This window comes from Mangifera indica, chromosome 18 (genome assembly GCF_011075055.1).
Source record: "Mangifera indica cultivar Alphonso chromosome 18, CATAS_Mindica_2.1, whole genome shotgun sequence".
NCBI lineage: Eukaryota > Viridiplantae > Streptophyta > Magnoliopsida > Sapindales > Anacardiaceae > Mangifera > Mangifera indica.
In genome coordinates this window covers 12,009,589-12,021,837 of record NC_058154.1, presented here as the reverse complement: position 1 = coordinate 12,021,837, position 12,249 = coordinate 12,009,589, and the positions used below count along the sequence as shown (strand labels likewise).

At 33.0% G+C, this 12,249-nt stretch overlaps 2 protein-coding genes and 1 pseudogene across 13 annotated transcripts in view; 2 read left to right on the top strand and 1 right to left on the bottom strand.

Annotated features, from left to right (window-relative positions):
- The window catches only part of LOC123202167, a 49,821-nt gene extending 45,579 nt beyond the window's left edge, over nt 1-4,242 (top strand). For 11 of the 12 annotated variants that reach the window (XM_044617979.1, XM_044617972.1, XM_044617982.1 and 8 more), the window contains 9 exons: nt 1,915-2,129; nt 2,447-2,509; nt 2,846-2,903; nt 3,002-3,065; nt 3,153-3,216; nt 3,278-3,369; nt 3,465-3,556; nt 3,652-3,690; nt 3,840-4,242. In XM_044617979.1, coding sequence (XP_044473914.1) covers nt 1,915-2,129; nt 2,447-2,509; nt 2,846-2,903; nt 3,002-3,065; nt 3,153-3,216; nt 3,278-3,369; nt 3,465-3,556; nt 3,652-3,690; nt 3,840-3,908 — 756 coding nt within the window. In that variant the 3' untranslated portion in view covers nt 3,909-4,242. The remainder of the gene's footprint in view (nt 1-1,914; nt 2,130-2,446; nt 2,510-2,845; nt 2,904-3,001; nt 3,066-3,152; nt 3,217-3,277; nt 3,370-3,464; nt 3,557-3,651; nt 3,691-3,839) is intronic. The other variant, XM_044617971.1, reaches the window with a different exon arrangement.
- Nucleotides 4,243-5,691: 1,449 nt separating this feature from the next.
- On the top strand, nt 5,692-10,918 carry LOC123202170 (annotated as a pseudogene).
- LOC123201767 (probable disease resistance protein At1g58390) lies at nt 9,321-11,115 on the bottom strand. Its single transcript, XM_044617322.1, has 4 exons — nt 11,004-11,115; nt 10,678-10,908; nt 10,295-10,506; nt 9,321-10,208 (listed from the first exon to the last, which is right to left on the bottom strand). Exons 1-4 carry the CDS (start codon nt 11,113-11,115, stop codon nt 9,321-9,323), a joined length of 1,443 nt encoding a protein of 480 aa, XP_044473257.1.
- Nucleotides 11,116-12,249: the final 1,134 nt, after the last annotated feature.

Here is a 12,249-nt window from a genome sequence, read left to right as displayed (position 1 = left end):
CCTACCAAAAGTTCATACCAAATAAGTGATAGGTCGGGTCCTAGGTAAACTGACCTAACAATTTCACATTAAGATGGTAGGTTGGCCAGCCTACCATCTAGCCTACCCCACGAAAATTTTCTAAATTTTTACAGTTTCGTTTTTTCCAGCAATTTGAACAAAAAAAAATATAGATTCAATTTAATTTGATGGATTTTTCTTTTTGTAAAATAAATAGTAGCATTTAGATCTAAACTCGGATTAAAATTTTTTTAAAGAGTAGACAAATGTATTTTCCTTAGGCTCTTAGAGTCGAAGACAGGGGTAAATATGTATTAAAATAAATTTTTGGCTAAAATTGTATAATGAAAAAATAGTGATAAAGATTGTACAGATAGTTAAAAAAAATACACGAAGTATGTGACCATCACTAGTATCAAACTATGATTTACGAATAAGGATAAGAGGGATACGAAAAGCCAAAATGAGGACGAAGTGATTCAATTAACTCAAAGTTTGTAAAACTAAAATAACCCACTTAGTTTTATAAAATTGTAAGGACGCGAGCATCAAGTATGAGGAGAAAAGGGATTGAAAGCCAAAATGAGGAGGTCGCATTAGCTCTTAGGATAGAAAGCGAAAATCTTGCATAACTAGTAAGTAGAAATAAAAAAGTGAGGACACATACGAAGCCAAGATGAAGTTGTGATATGAGCTCTAAGGTTGCAAAGAGAAGAGTTCATTTAGGCTTTCAGGATTCGAAGTATGAGACCATCACTAGTATCATACAAATATTCAACTAAAAGGACGAAGGGGATGTAAAGCCAAATTGAGGATGAGGACGTTGAATTAATTCAAAGGTTGTAAACAGAGAATAGCCCGTTTAGATTTTATAATAACTTAAGGATGAGAGCATCAGATATATGGAAAAGGAGGATTGCAAGTCAAGATATGAAGACACATTAGCTCTAATGAAGGAAAAGGAAAATCTTGCACTAGTGGACAAAGGGGCTGGTTTGTGAGAAATGACTTGAATTATTTAGGTTGAAGGCATGAAGGTTTAGGCTTGTATTGTTGGGTGTTCTATGGCTAGTAATTTTGTTTTTCTCAATTGATTCTTCTTCTTCAATAATTCTTTTTCAATATTACTATTCATCAATTAATCAAACTTGAATCGATCATTTTAGTTCTGAGCTAAACTTGATAATTTGTTTGGCTGTGTCTACAAAGGAGTTATTAATCCTTATAGCTGAAACTTTTGTGGACTATTGAGTAGTAAATTACTAGGGCTGGCTAATATTAGATGAGAGTAGCTGGTTTATATATTTGTTGCAATTATTTGTGCTATAAATCCTTTGGTTGGTTAATTTACGACCAAGGTATATGGAATGCCATTTGTGATATTAGTTGTTATGGTATGATTTATCTTTCATTTTGATGGTGATTTATGTTATTGATTACTATCTTTCTATGTTGAATTGCAAATTACTGCTGATTTATGTTAAGCTTTTTAGATTATGTTCTAAAAAGGAGTTATTAATCCTTATAGCTGAAACTTTTGTGGACTAATGAGTAGTAAATTACTAGGGCTGGTTAATATTAGATGAGAGTAGCTGGTTTATATATTTGTTGCAATTATTTGTGCTATAAATCCTTTGGTTGGTTAATTTACGCCCAAGGTATATGGAATGCCATTTGTGATATTAGTTGTTATGGTATGATTTATCTTTCATTTTGATGGTGATTTATGTTATTGATTACTATCTTTCTATGTTGAATTGCAAATTAGTGCTGATTTATGTTAAGCTTTTTAGATTATGTTCTCCAAGAAGTACTTTTCTCTTTACTCACATTGGAGTTCTAATAGTCAGCCTGACTTTTATAAGGAAATCATTGATTGTTGATTCTGATTACATCTTTTCTTATTCATGTCAGCCTGCAGTTTTGTGTGCAACCAAAATTTTACTATTTTTTGGGTTGATTTATAATGATTTGGAGAGAATATACAGGGGAAAATCATCACAAAGTAGGAATTGGGGTATGCAGCTTTATCTTTTTGACAAGCAACCTTGGAAAATGAAGGATAATATCTACTCCTTTAGAGTATGCAACTTTTGTTATGGTGGTCAGAGAATGCAATCTTGGCATGGGTAATTTTTTAAAAGCGTCATGTATTAGTATTCGTTTTTCAGTCTTGACTATTATTGCATTGTGTTTTATTTTATTTAAACCTCTTATAACATTCTTTAGTTCAGGTTTAAGTTTTAAGCTGTTTTAAGTTTGTTTTGGGATTGCTTTACTCCTTTAGTGAACAGACATGACTACTAATCAACATTTACAATCTGTACTCTCTTCCACATTTAGTGTATAAATGAATGATTTTAATCTTGATATTATAATTTCGTAAGTAAACTAATCAGTAAGTTGTTATTGTTGTAATCCTGACATTATATTAATTCTTTTATAGGAGGACTACTGGCCCTACAGGGCATTCCACAAAAGGGCAATGGACTTTGGAAGAGGTGAATATGTACTTACTATCTATAGCTTTTTTTGCCATTCTTTAGGTTTTCAATGTCCTTCCATCTTCCTTGAGATTCAAAAATTTTATTTTATGTGATCTTATGATGATATAAAATATTGGCCTCATGGTATATTACCTTTTTGTAACACATAATGACTATTCAATTTGATTCCATCAGAGAGAGACCATGAAACTATACTGGCGTTCATATTTTATAGTGCATAAGGATTTTGTACCATTCATATTAGCTTTATTTTTTAGATGATTTACACGTGCACAAACTGTTCAGTTCTATTTTATTTTATCTTTTATTAACAAGATGGTTTTTCATTTTATGTTCAGGATGAGATATTGCGGAAGACTCTTCAATGATTCAAGGGAAAGAACCGGAAGAAAATTGGTATGACTGTGGAAGTTTTTGTGTTTTGCCATCTCTTGATTCTTTGATATTCTTTTTATATACACACATGGTCTAATTGCCTTTTGTGTGTTTTCCAGCGGAATGTTTCAGGGACTGGACAATTGTGCAGTGCTTACACATGGTGTGTTTTGCTATCTCTTGGTATGAATTTGGGAGCTTTTGTGTTTTGCCATCTCTTGATTCTTTGATATACACACATGGTCTAATTGTAGTTTGTGTGTTTTTCAGCAAAATGTTTCAGGGACTCGAAAAATGTACAGTGCTTACGCATGGTGTGTTTTGCTATCTCTTGATTCTTTGATATTCTTTCATATATAAACACATGGTCTAATTGTAGTTTGTCTGTTTTTCAGCGGAATGTTTCAAGGACCGGTCTGTACTGTACACACATGGTCTATATACGCATGGTGTGAAAATGAGAGTTTGTGTGTTTTGCTATCTCTTGGTATGAATATTGAAGTTTGTGTGTTTTGCTCTTGATTCTTTGTTATTCTTTTATATATAAATACATGGTCTAATTGTAGTTTGTCTGTTTTTCAGCGGAATGTTTCAAGGACCGGTCTGTACTGTGCACACATGGTCTATATACGCATGGTGTGAAAATGAAAGTTTGTGTGTTTTGCTATCTCCTGGTATGAATATTGAAGTTTGTGTGTTTTGCTCTTGATTCTTTGTTATTCTTTTATATAGAAACACATGGTCTAATTGTAGTTTGTCTGTTTTTCAGCGGAATGTTTCAAGGACTGGTCTGTATGGCACACACAAGGTCTATATACGCATGGTGTGAATATGAAAGTTTGTGTGTTTTGCTATCTCTTGGTATGAATATTGAAGTTTGTGTGTTTTGCCCTTGATTCTTTGTTATTCTTTTATATATATACACATGGTTTAATTGTAGTTTGTGTTTTCCAGCAGAATGTTTCAAGGACTGGACAGATGTACAGTGCATACATAGGTGGCAGAAAGTCTTTAATCCAGAACTAAGATTTCATAATAATTTACTTGAATGTCAAATATAAGGAGGAGGGTAAAGAACCTAGATGAGGAGACTACATTAGCTCTAAGGATGGAAAAGGGAAAATCTTACTCGATTGGTGAGTAGAATACAAGTGTGAGGAGGACACTCATAGGAAGCCAAAATTTGGATGCGACATTAGCTCTAAGATTGTGGAGAGAAAAGTTCATTTAGGCTTTCTAGACACAAAATATGAAACCTTTATTAGTATTAAATATAGATTCAAGTGTAAGGGCAAGGGAAAATCTTACTCGATTGGTAAGTAGAATACAAGTGTGAGGAGGACACTCATAGGAAGCCAAAATTTGGATGCGACATTAGCTCTAAGATTGTAGAGAGAAAAGTTCATTTAGGCTTTCTAGACACAAAATATGAGACCTTTATTAGTATTAAATATAAATTCAAGTGTAAGGACAAGGGGATATGAGCATCAAGTATGAGCAGTAGGAGGACAAGAAGTCGAGATGAGGTGCCATATTTGCTCTAAGTATAGATAGGGAAAGGGAAAAAATTAGTTTAAACAATTTTTTAAAGATTGATAAAATTTTATCATAATTTTTTTTTATTATACAATTTTAGCCAAAAATCTAAGTTAATAGTAGTCTTGGATTCTAAGAAAGTATAGATCTAAATGCTCTTATTTCATTAGAAATTTGAAAATCCTTTAACAGTGAAATATCTTTCACTTTGTGCTCTTTTAATTTGTTGATTCTTGATGAATTGTATTTTTATTTAATATAAAAAATACTTTAGTTTGTGTTGTATTAATATTTTGTGTTCAAATCTCTGAAAAAAAATGAAACTGTAAAAACCTGTAAAATTTTTGTGGGGTATGTCAGGTAGGTCGGTCGGTTTGAGACCTTGCCCGACCTGCCACATTTTAAGTGGTAGGCCAGGTGCTAAGTTGACCGCCCTACCAAAAGTTCATACCAAATAAGTGATAGGTCGGGTCCTAGGTAAACTGACCTAACAATTTCACAATAAGATAGTAGGCTGGCCAGCCTACCATCTGGCCTACCCCACGAAAATTTTCTAAATTTTTACAGTTTCGTTTTTTCCAGCAATTTGAACAAAAAAAATATAGATTCAATTTAATTTGATGGATTTTTCTTTTTGTAAAATAAATAGTAGCATTTAGATCTAAACTCGGATTAAAATTTTTTTAAAGTGTAGACAAATGTATTTTCCTTAGGCTCTTAGAGTTGAAGACAGGGGTAAATATGTATTAAAATAAATTTTTCCTTATAAAATAAATGGTAGGTTTACCAATCGGCCTACTGCATGAAATTTTTTTTAATTTTCACAGTTTCATTTTTTCAAATATTTGAACTCAAAAGTATAGATTCAACTTAATCTGATATATATTTTTTATATAAAATAAACAATAGCCTTTAAGGGTCGTTTAGTTCCAATCATTAAGGATTACCCTGGTAATCTATCTTTTATTATTTACATGATTTTATTTGGTTTATTAATAATAAAAGATAATGGTAATCTTCTATTACTATTGGTGATGCGACAGGTAATATAGGTGATAATCCAATTACCACATTCATCTTAGGTATTAAAAGATTGTCAAGGTAATATTAATTTTATTATAATTATAGTATTATTTATTAATTTTTTTAGACCAATAAATTTTTTTTTTACTTGATATAATAAATAATATAAAAAATATTTAAAAATAATTATACCTAAGGGCATTTAAGTAAAATAATTTACTTTTATTACCTCTAACCAAACACAATAATTATTTATACCTTGCCATTTTTACCAAATTTCATCAAATATATTAATAATTTATATCTAGTAATTTATCTTCAAGATAATTTTTATACTTTGGTAACAAAACATTAGTCAAACCAAACGCTCCCTTAGATTTATACTTGGATTAAAATAAGTTTGATGCATGGTTTTGATAAATTTACTTCGACTTTTCTGAGAGTAGGTTGATGTGCTTGCCTTGGGTTCTTAAAGTTGAAAACAAAGGTAAAACATGTATTAAAATACGATTTTGGCTAAAATTGTGTAAAGAAAAAAGTAGTGGCTAAGATTTTATATACAATAAAATAAATGGTTAAAATAATTAATTTCCTAAGGGAAAATCTTGCACAAGTAGAAATATAAATGTGAGGACAGGCAATTGAAGCCAAGATAAGGATGTGACATTAGTTCTAATGTTGCAAAGAGAGGAGTTCATGGAGGCTTTCAGGGAAATTCATGAGCAGTCCTGAAAATCAATTTTTGTTGGGGATTTGGCTGCTGATGTCACTGACTACATGTCTATGAAGGGTGCTAAGGTTGTCATTGGTAGGTTCACTGGACTTACTAAGGGCTATGGTTTTGTGAGGTTTGGTGATGAAAATGAACAGCTGTGTTTCATGACTGAAATGAATGGAGTGCTCTGTTCAACTAGGTCCATGCTGATTGGGCCAACTGCTACCAAAGGTATGTGTTGCAGTTGATATTATCAATGATGATATGCTATAGTTGCTGCAAGAAATCTGTTTGACTTTTGCTATGATTTGCTTATCTGTTTGCTCTACCATCTTGTACATATGAATTGGTAGGTTCAATGTTTGCTGGTTGTGTAAACTTTTGCAAGGTGAACTTGTTGAACAGTGTTCTAGATTCACGTTCTTTCAGTTAAGTCCTTGAAGATGTGCTGAATTTACCAAGTGATTTCCTTCCAATAATTGCCTCTGTAAACTTGGGCTCATTTAATTCAATTGAAACATGCAAAAACTTATACAAAACTCATGTTTTCTTAAAGCAGGACGCCAAGAGGCTCCATTATGGGCGGCCTGGAACTGATTTCGGATGAAATGATTCCACTTTAATGCGTGGCCTCATTTTAGGTAAGTTATTTTGTTTACGTCATAAGCTTCTTCAATTTCTCATGGCATTTTGTGCTACATTTGTAGTTACTTTTTCCAGTTCCTCTTACCAATTATGTTCCTTTTCCAAAGTCAATATTTTTCTTTTTCTTAGTTTTTTTAATTTATACCGAAAAACTGTTGTTTATTTCTTGCGGATCAATTTCCTTTGCTGTTACATTTTCTTTTCATTTTTTGTCCATTTGTAAAATATGCTTTATGTTATTGAAAGAACCTTAGTTTATTTTTGGGCTTTGATAGTTGACATGAAACTAGCTGGAAGACTCACGGAGCAGCCATGGATAGTGCTGCTTGCATGTTAATTTATGTTGCTGTATATTCTGTCATAGAAAGTTTTTGTATCATTTCCTGTTTAATTGTGCTTCCTGTTTATTCTTTTATTCTCCTTCGCTGCTTTGGTTGCTTCTGAGAACATTTCAGCCCCAGCGAACCACACTGGCTGCATATTTATTTCCTTAGCTTATATATAGTTGTTTGTTTTATATCTACAAATTTAGGTTCAGTTAAAGTATTAAATCACTGTTCATCTGAATCTTGTGTTTCTGTAAGTTATTTCAGTTTTTTATTTGATTTTATTATTTTAAAGCCTTGTGCTTGTTGAAGCAGCTAAATTCTAGTTGTTTAATATGCCTCTACCACGTTCTTTTGATCTTATTTCTTTTTGAAAGTGTTTACTTTGTTTATGGGCCTTATGATGTACAGCTTGTGTAACACATTATATAAATTGTATGTGGAAGCCTTAATCCTAATTATTGAAGTGCATGGTGTGTAATAATCCCCTCACTTTTGTAAATTGTTTGGATTGTTTACCCATGCTTTTTCATTCTCCTTACTTACTTTATTTTCTATTTGTGATTGACTTTTGCTACGTCAATCAGGTTTTGTTTTTATGCTTTTTATAAAAACATTACGGCGTTGTCAATTTGGTTGTTGGTGTGGGAATGTAATTGTCCTCGAGTTTTCTCGACTAAATACCATTTAAAAATTTCCATGTTTGATTGTTTTCAATGTGACAGACCAGTGTTATGCCTAGGTGTGCTGGCCTGTGGGACAGAAATCCATATGAACTTTGATCTTTTTATTTTCCTGACATGTATTTGTCATTTGCAGCTACCTATCAGAATAATCGAGGAAACCAGTGCGAGAATTATCCAAATAATACGACAGTGCGTAGTTGTCTTCATGTTGATACTAATTTTTTTGTTTATACTCAGACTGACTTGTCAACTTCTTGAATTCAGATATTTGTTGGTGGCTTGGATCCTAGTGTTTCAGATGACATTTTGAAATCAGTTTTTGGTCAATATGGTGAGTTAGTTCATGTGAAAATTCCAGCGGGAAAACATTGTGGTTTTGTATAGTTTGCTAACAGGTAAATAGTGAACCATTTGTAATTTTGATTTATTTCCCTTTTTCAATATTGTCATCTTGATTTTGGTGTTTCATATTATGTTTTTAAGAGCTTGTGAGGAGCAAGCCTTGTCAATGTTGAATGGAACCCAATTAGGAGGGCAATACATTCGACTTTCATGTGGAGGTAGTCCTTCTTACAAACAGGTTTCATATCTATAATCATGCCTTTTATCACTTGTTTCTTTAGTGCATGTTGTTCCCCTATGTTTGAAAATTAGTAGTGCTAATCGATACATTAACTTAGGATCAGCCTGATCAAGCTCAGTATGGATATGCACAAGGATATGAGGCATATGGATATGCGCCTCCACCCCAAGACCTGAACATGTATTATGGGGTTTATCCTGGATATGGAAATTACCAGCAGCCAGGGGCATACCAACAACCACAGCAGGTGAGTTTTGTCTGGCATAGCTAAGATTGCCTATTCATTGTTGAATAGTTTAGTACATTTCTGGGGAAATATTATTTTGATTTACTTATTATGCTTGTGCATTGTGTAGTGATCAGTCTATGTCGGGATGTTAAAGTTAGTGTTGGTATGATCAGTTGAATTTTAAGGTTCGGATGGCTTTTTAATGTTGCTGTGTTTGGAGTTAAGAGTATGATTTTCTTCTCTTTTTAATTCTATGTTTTTGTTCGTAAGGTTGGTTGTATGTTGAAGCACTATAGGTTGGGGTTTTAACACGAGCATAGAGGCTTTCATTTGATAAGTTGGTGTAGCTGCCGCTTTACTCTTTGATGTTATTTGTGTACAATTTGCTATTTTAATTATCTTATGTGATGTGCTTTCAACTTTTTATATTGCTATTTTAATTATCTTATGTGATGTGATTTCAATAAAGTTAAATGTAGCGAAGGCTGAAGTGATTATGAAATAATAGAAAAAAAAGAAAAACTTACTGAGAGCTTTGAAGTAATACCAAATAAACTCATATGAATCAAATTCCAGAGGGGTAAATCTGAAAGTCGTATTGCTCCACATCCTCAAAATCCTTCAGTCTCTGCTTTAGCTCGGACAGTGGCCACCATAATTCCAATTTGTTGAAAGTCTTAATGTGCCATAGATCTTCAGGAAGCTTTCTCAAGTAAGCACAAGGATTGATAACTAAACATTCGAGGTTTGGCATGGCTCCTGTTTCCATTGTCCCACTTTTCTAGCCACAGCATTGATTTCAGATGCAAAACCCTGAGCTTTAAGAAACCACCGGAAGTGGAAGCCAACTTTCTACCAATATAAGAATTGTGATTCTGCTTGAGGATTATAAGATGTTGTAGTTTCTCCAGTGTTGGCACGGGATCATCCTTCAGTTCAGTATTTGGCATGCTCAGTTGGGTCAGTTGTGGAGGAAACTGATACTCACTCAGCTTAATTGCTGAGATCATTGAGTTCTCACTTTTATTCACCAGCATCAATGATTCAAGATTGAGTGGTTTACAGAGGCTTTCGGACAGCGTAGATTGATATGAACTCAAGTTTCCATGTATTCGAAGACTTGGAAGATTAGGCAGTCTGCTCAGTACACCTTGAGTACAACTACTGGGGTGTAAGGTTGATATGAAATTGAGATTTTCCAGAGAGTTACAATATTTCCCAGGATGTGCAGGCAATTTGATGAGCTTAAAATTCAGACGCCTCAGTTTGTGCATCTTCCAAATATCATGTGTTGTATCGTCTGTGGAGCCATTTGGCATGTCCAGAGTGTACAGATTGAGAAGATTGTTGCATAATTCTGAAAGAACTCTGGTGAGGGAAGGAATATTCAACTTTAAGTACCTCAGAAGAAACGAAGTTTCTATTCCAGTGGGATGTTGTTGGAGAACCAGAGCTCCCAAATCTAATAGCCTGAGTTTGAAGTTTTCAGAAACGTGATTATCTGGGCCAGATTGTTGCTTTTCGAGCCAAGGCAGAAGAGTGAAGAGAGATATGGGGCAGAGTACTTTGAAGGTACAAATATGCTGGCATCAAAATGAATAGAGAGCTGCTTAAATCTTTTGAGTGGCGGCTCATCTTCAATTTTAAGTTGAACATGGATAAACTGCACCTTCTCAACCATGATGCTAAATAGAATATCCCGGGTATAACCATTAATGTTGTATGTTTTAATTCTACCTCCAGATGTTCTCTTTTCTACTTGAACAAAGCCGGTGGCTATCAGCTCTTTCAAGTACTCCTCAGCTGTTGCCTCACTGTTATGATGGATGAAACCTTCAGCAATCCAAAGCTGATACAAGTGCCATGTGAATATGTCAAAGCCTTCAGGAAAGACAGCAAAATAAAGAAAACAGGGTTTCAAGTTCAAAGGTAGATTCGGGAAAGAGTAAGATGTAATCCAGCAGAGCGATGGCAAGTGTATTTTTTTTGCTTCAACACAGTGAAGATACAGCTTCGAGAAAAGATCTTGAATATCCATCTCTGACAACAAACCTGAAATGCATAAGATGTCTAAAGGCCACCCTCGACAAAAATTTCTCAGTGAATTTATGACAGGCTCGATCTCAAGCTGACTGCCCTCTTTGATAAAAACCCTATCAAGTAACATCTCCTGACTGTCTTCTTCAGATAGTCGCCCTATATCAAGATGACAGGCGTCCCAGTTTGTACCAACGTTAAAATCTTTGGATGTTATGAGTACTCTACTTCCATTATGATCAGTTGCTTTTTGATATCCCAGATTTGTGGATTTAATTCATCTGTTTTTATGAAATTGCCAATAAGGTTGTGTCGATGTTCCCTTATGAAAGAAGTCATACGTTCAAAATCAGTTTGAATCTTCCGAAGCACTTCCTTAAATTCATCCGGCGAAAAACCTTCATCTCCTGCTGATAGCGTTTTCAGCCTCTGTGAAAATACTACAACGTCCATGTCTCTAGAATCATATAATTTTAAGTTTCAGAAGTTTAATGTCGATCTGTTGTGCCCGGATGGACTCAGAAGGCATCCCTTCAATTCAAAGGCATGACATTGATCATTAGAAATGACTATTGTATTTCAGTTATGTTTGGTAGGGCACTTGACCAGCTTCACCTGCTGCGTTTGTTGTATTTCTTCCAGTTTTTTCCTAATAAAACTACTGAAATTATTTTAAAATTGAAGACTGAACAATAATGATGTATATTCTAATGTATGTATCTTTGTCATCACCATACTTTAAGGGGGTTTTTGGTATGGGGAATGTTTTATTACTAAAATAAAAAAATTATTTTGAAGATTATTAGATATAAATTATTAGTATATTTGATAAAATTTAATAAAAATAGGTAGATATAAATAATTATTGCATTTCATTAAAAGTAATAAAAGAATTCTAATATATTATTTTACTTAAATACCCTTATGCTTAATTATTTTAAAATATTTTTATATTATTTGTTATATTAATGAAAAATAAAATTATTTTTACCCTTAAAAAAATTAATAAATAAGGATATAGTTATATTAAAATCAAGATGACCTCTTTTAATACCTAAAGTGGAGGTGGTAATCAAATTACCTCTTATATTATCTATCGCATTATCATTAGTAATATAAGATTGCTGTAATTTTTTTTAATTTATAAACCAAACAAAATAAAATGACTAATAAAAGATAAATTATGAGAGTAATTTTTATAATCCTTTAGCCAAATGTCTCCTAAAAGGGCATTTTATCTACCTGACCAAACATGTAGAATGCCGGTTGTATTTGGAATCCAACCTTAGCAATGGTACAAATAAGAACAACAAAGTCACGATTTAAGAAAGAATTAAAGATTATCAACATTACTTTTTTTTTTTTTGTTTAGCAATTGTGAAGTGAAATGGACATGTATAATTGATATTTTCTGCATTAGAATAGGTTGTAATTCTTGTAGTGATATGCTAAAATTTATCATCTCAACAGGGCAAGGAATCATGGATATTGAATACTGACAAGGGATACTCATATTTTTGGAATGTTGTATTATGTTGTATGTGTATGATTGAAGTCTTAAGTTAATGCATGCTCTAATAGTCATGG

Excerpts from the sequence above, each read along its gene's own strand:
- LOC123201767 (XM_044617322.1), bottom strand. The coding sequence starts at position 11,115 with ATGGACGTTGTAGTATTTTCACAGAGGCTGAAAACGCTATCAGCAGGA. Across the intron at positions 10,507-10,677 it reads AGACATCTTATGCATTTCAG|GCTTTGACATATTCACATGG; the intron begins GTTTGTTGTCAG and ends TCTTTCCTGAAG. Across the intron at positions 10,209-10,294 it reads TTAGCATCATGGTTGAGAAG|CATATTTGTACCTTCAAAGT; the intron begins GTGCAGTTTATC and ends TTTTGATGCCAG.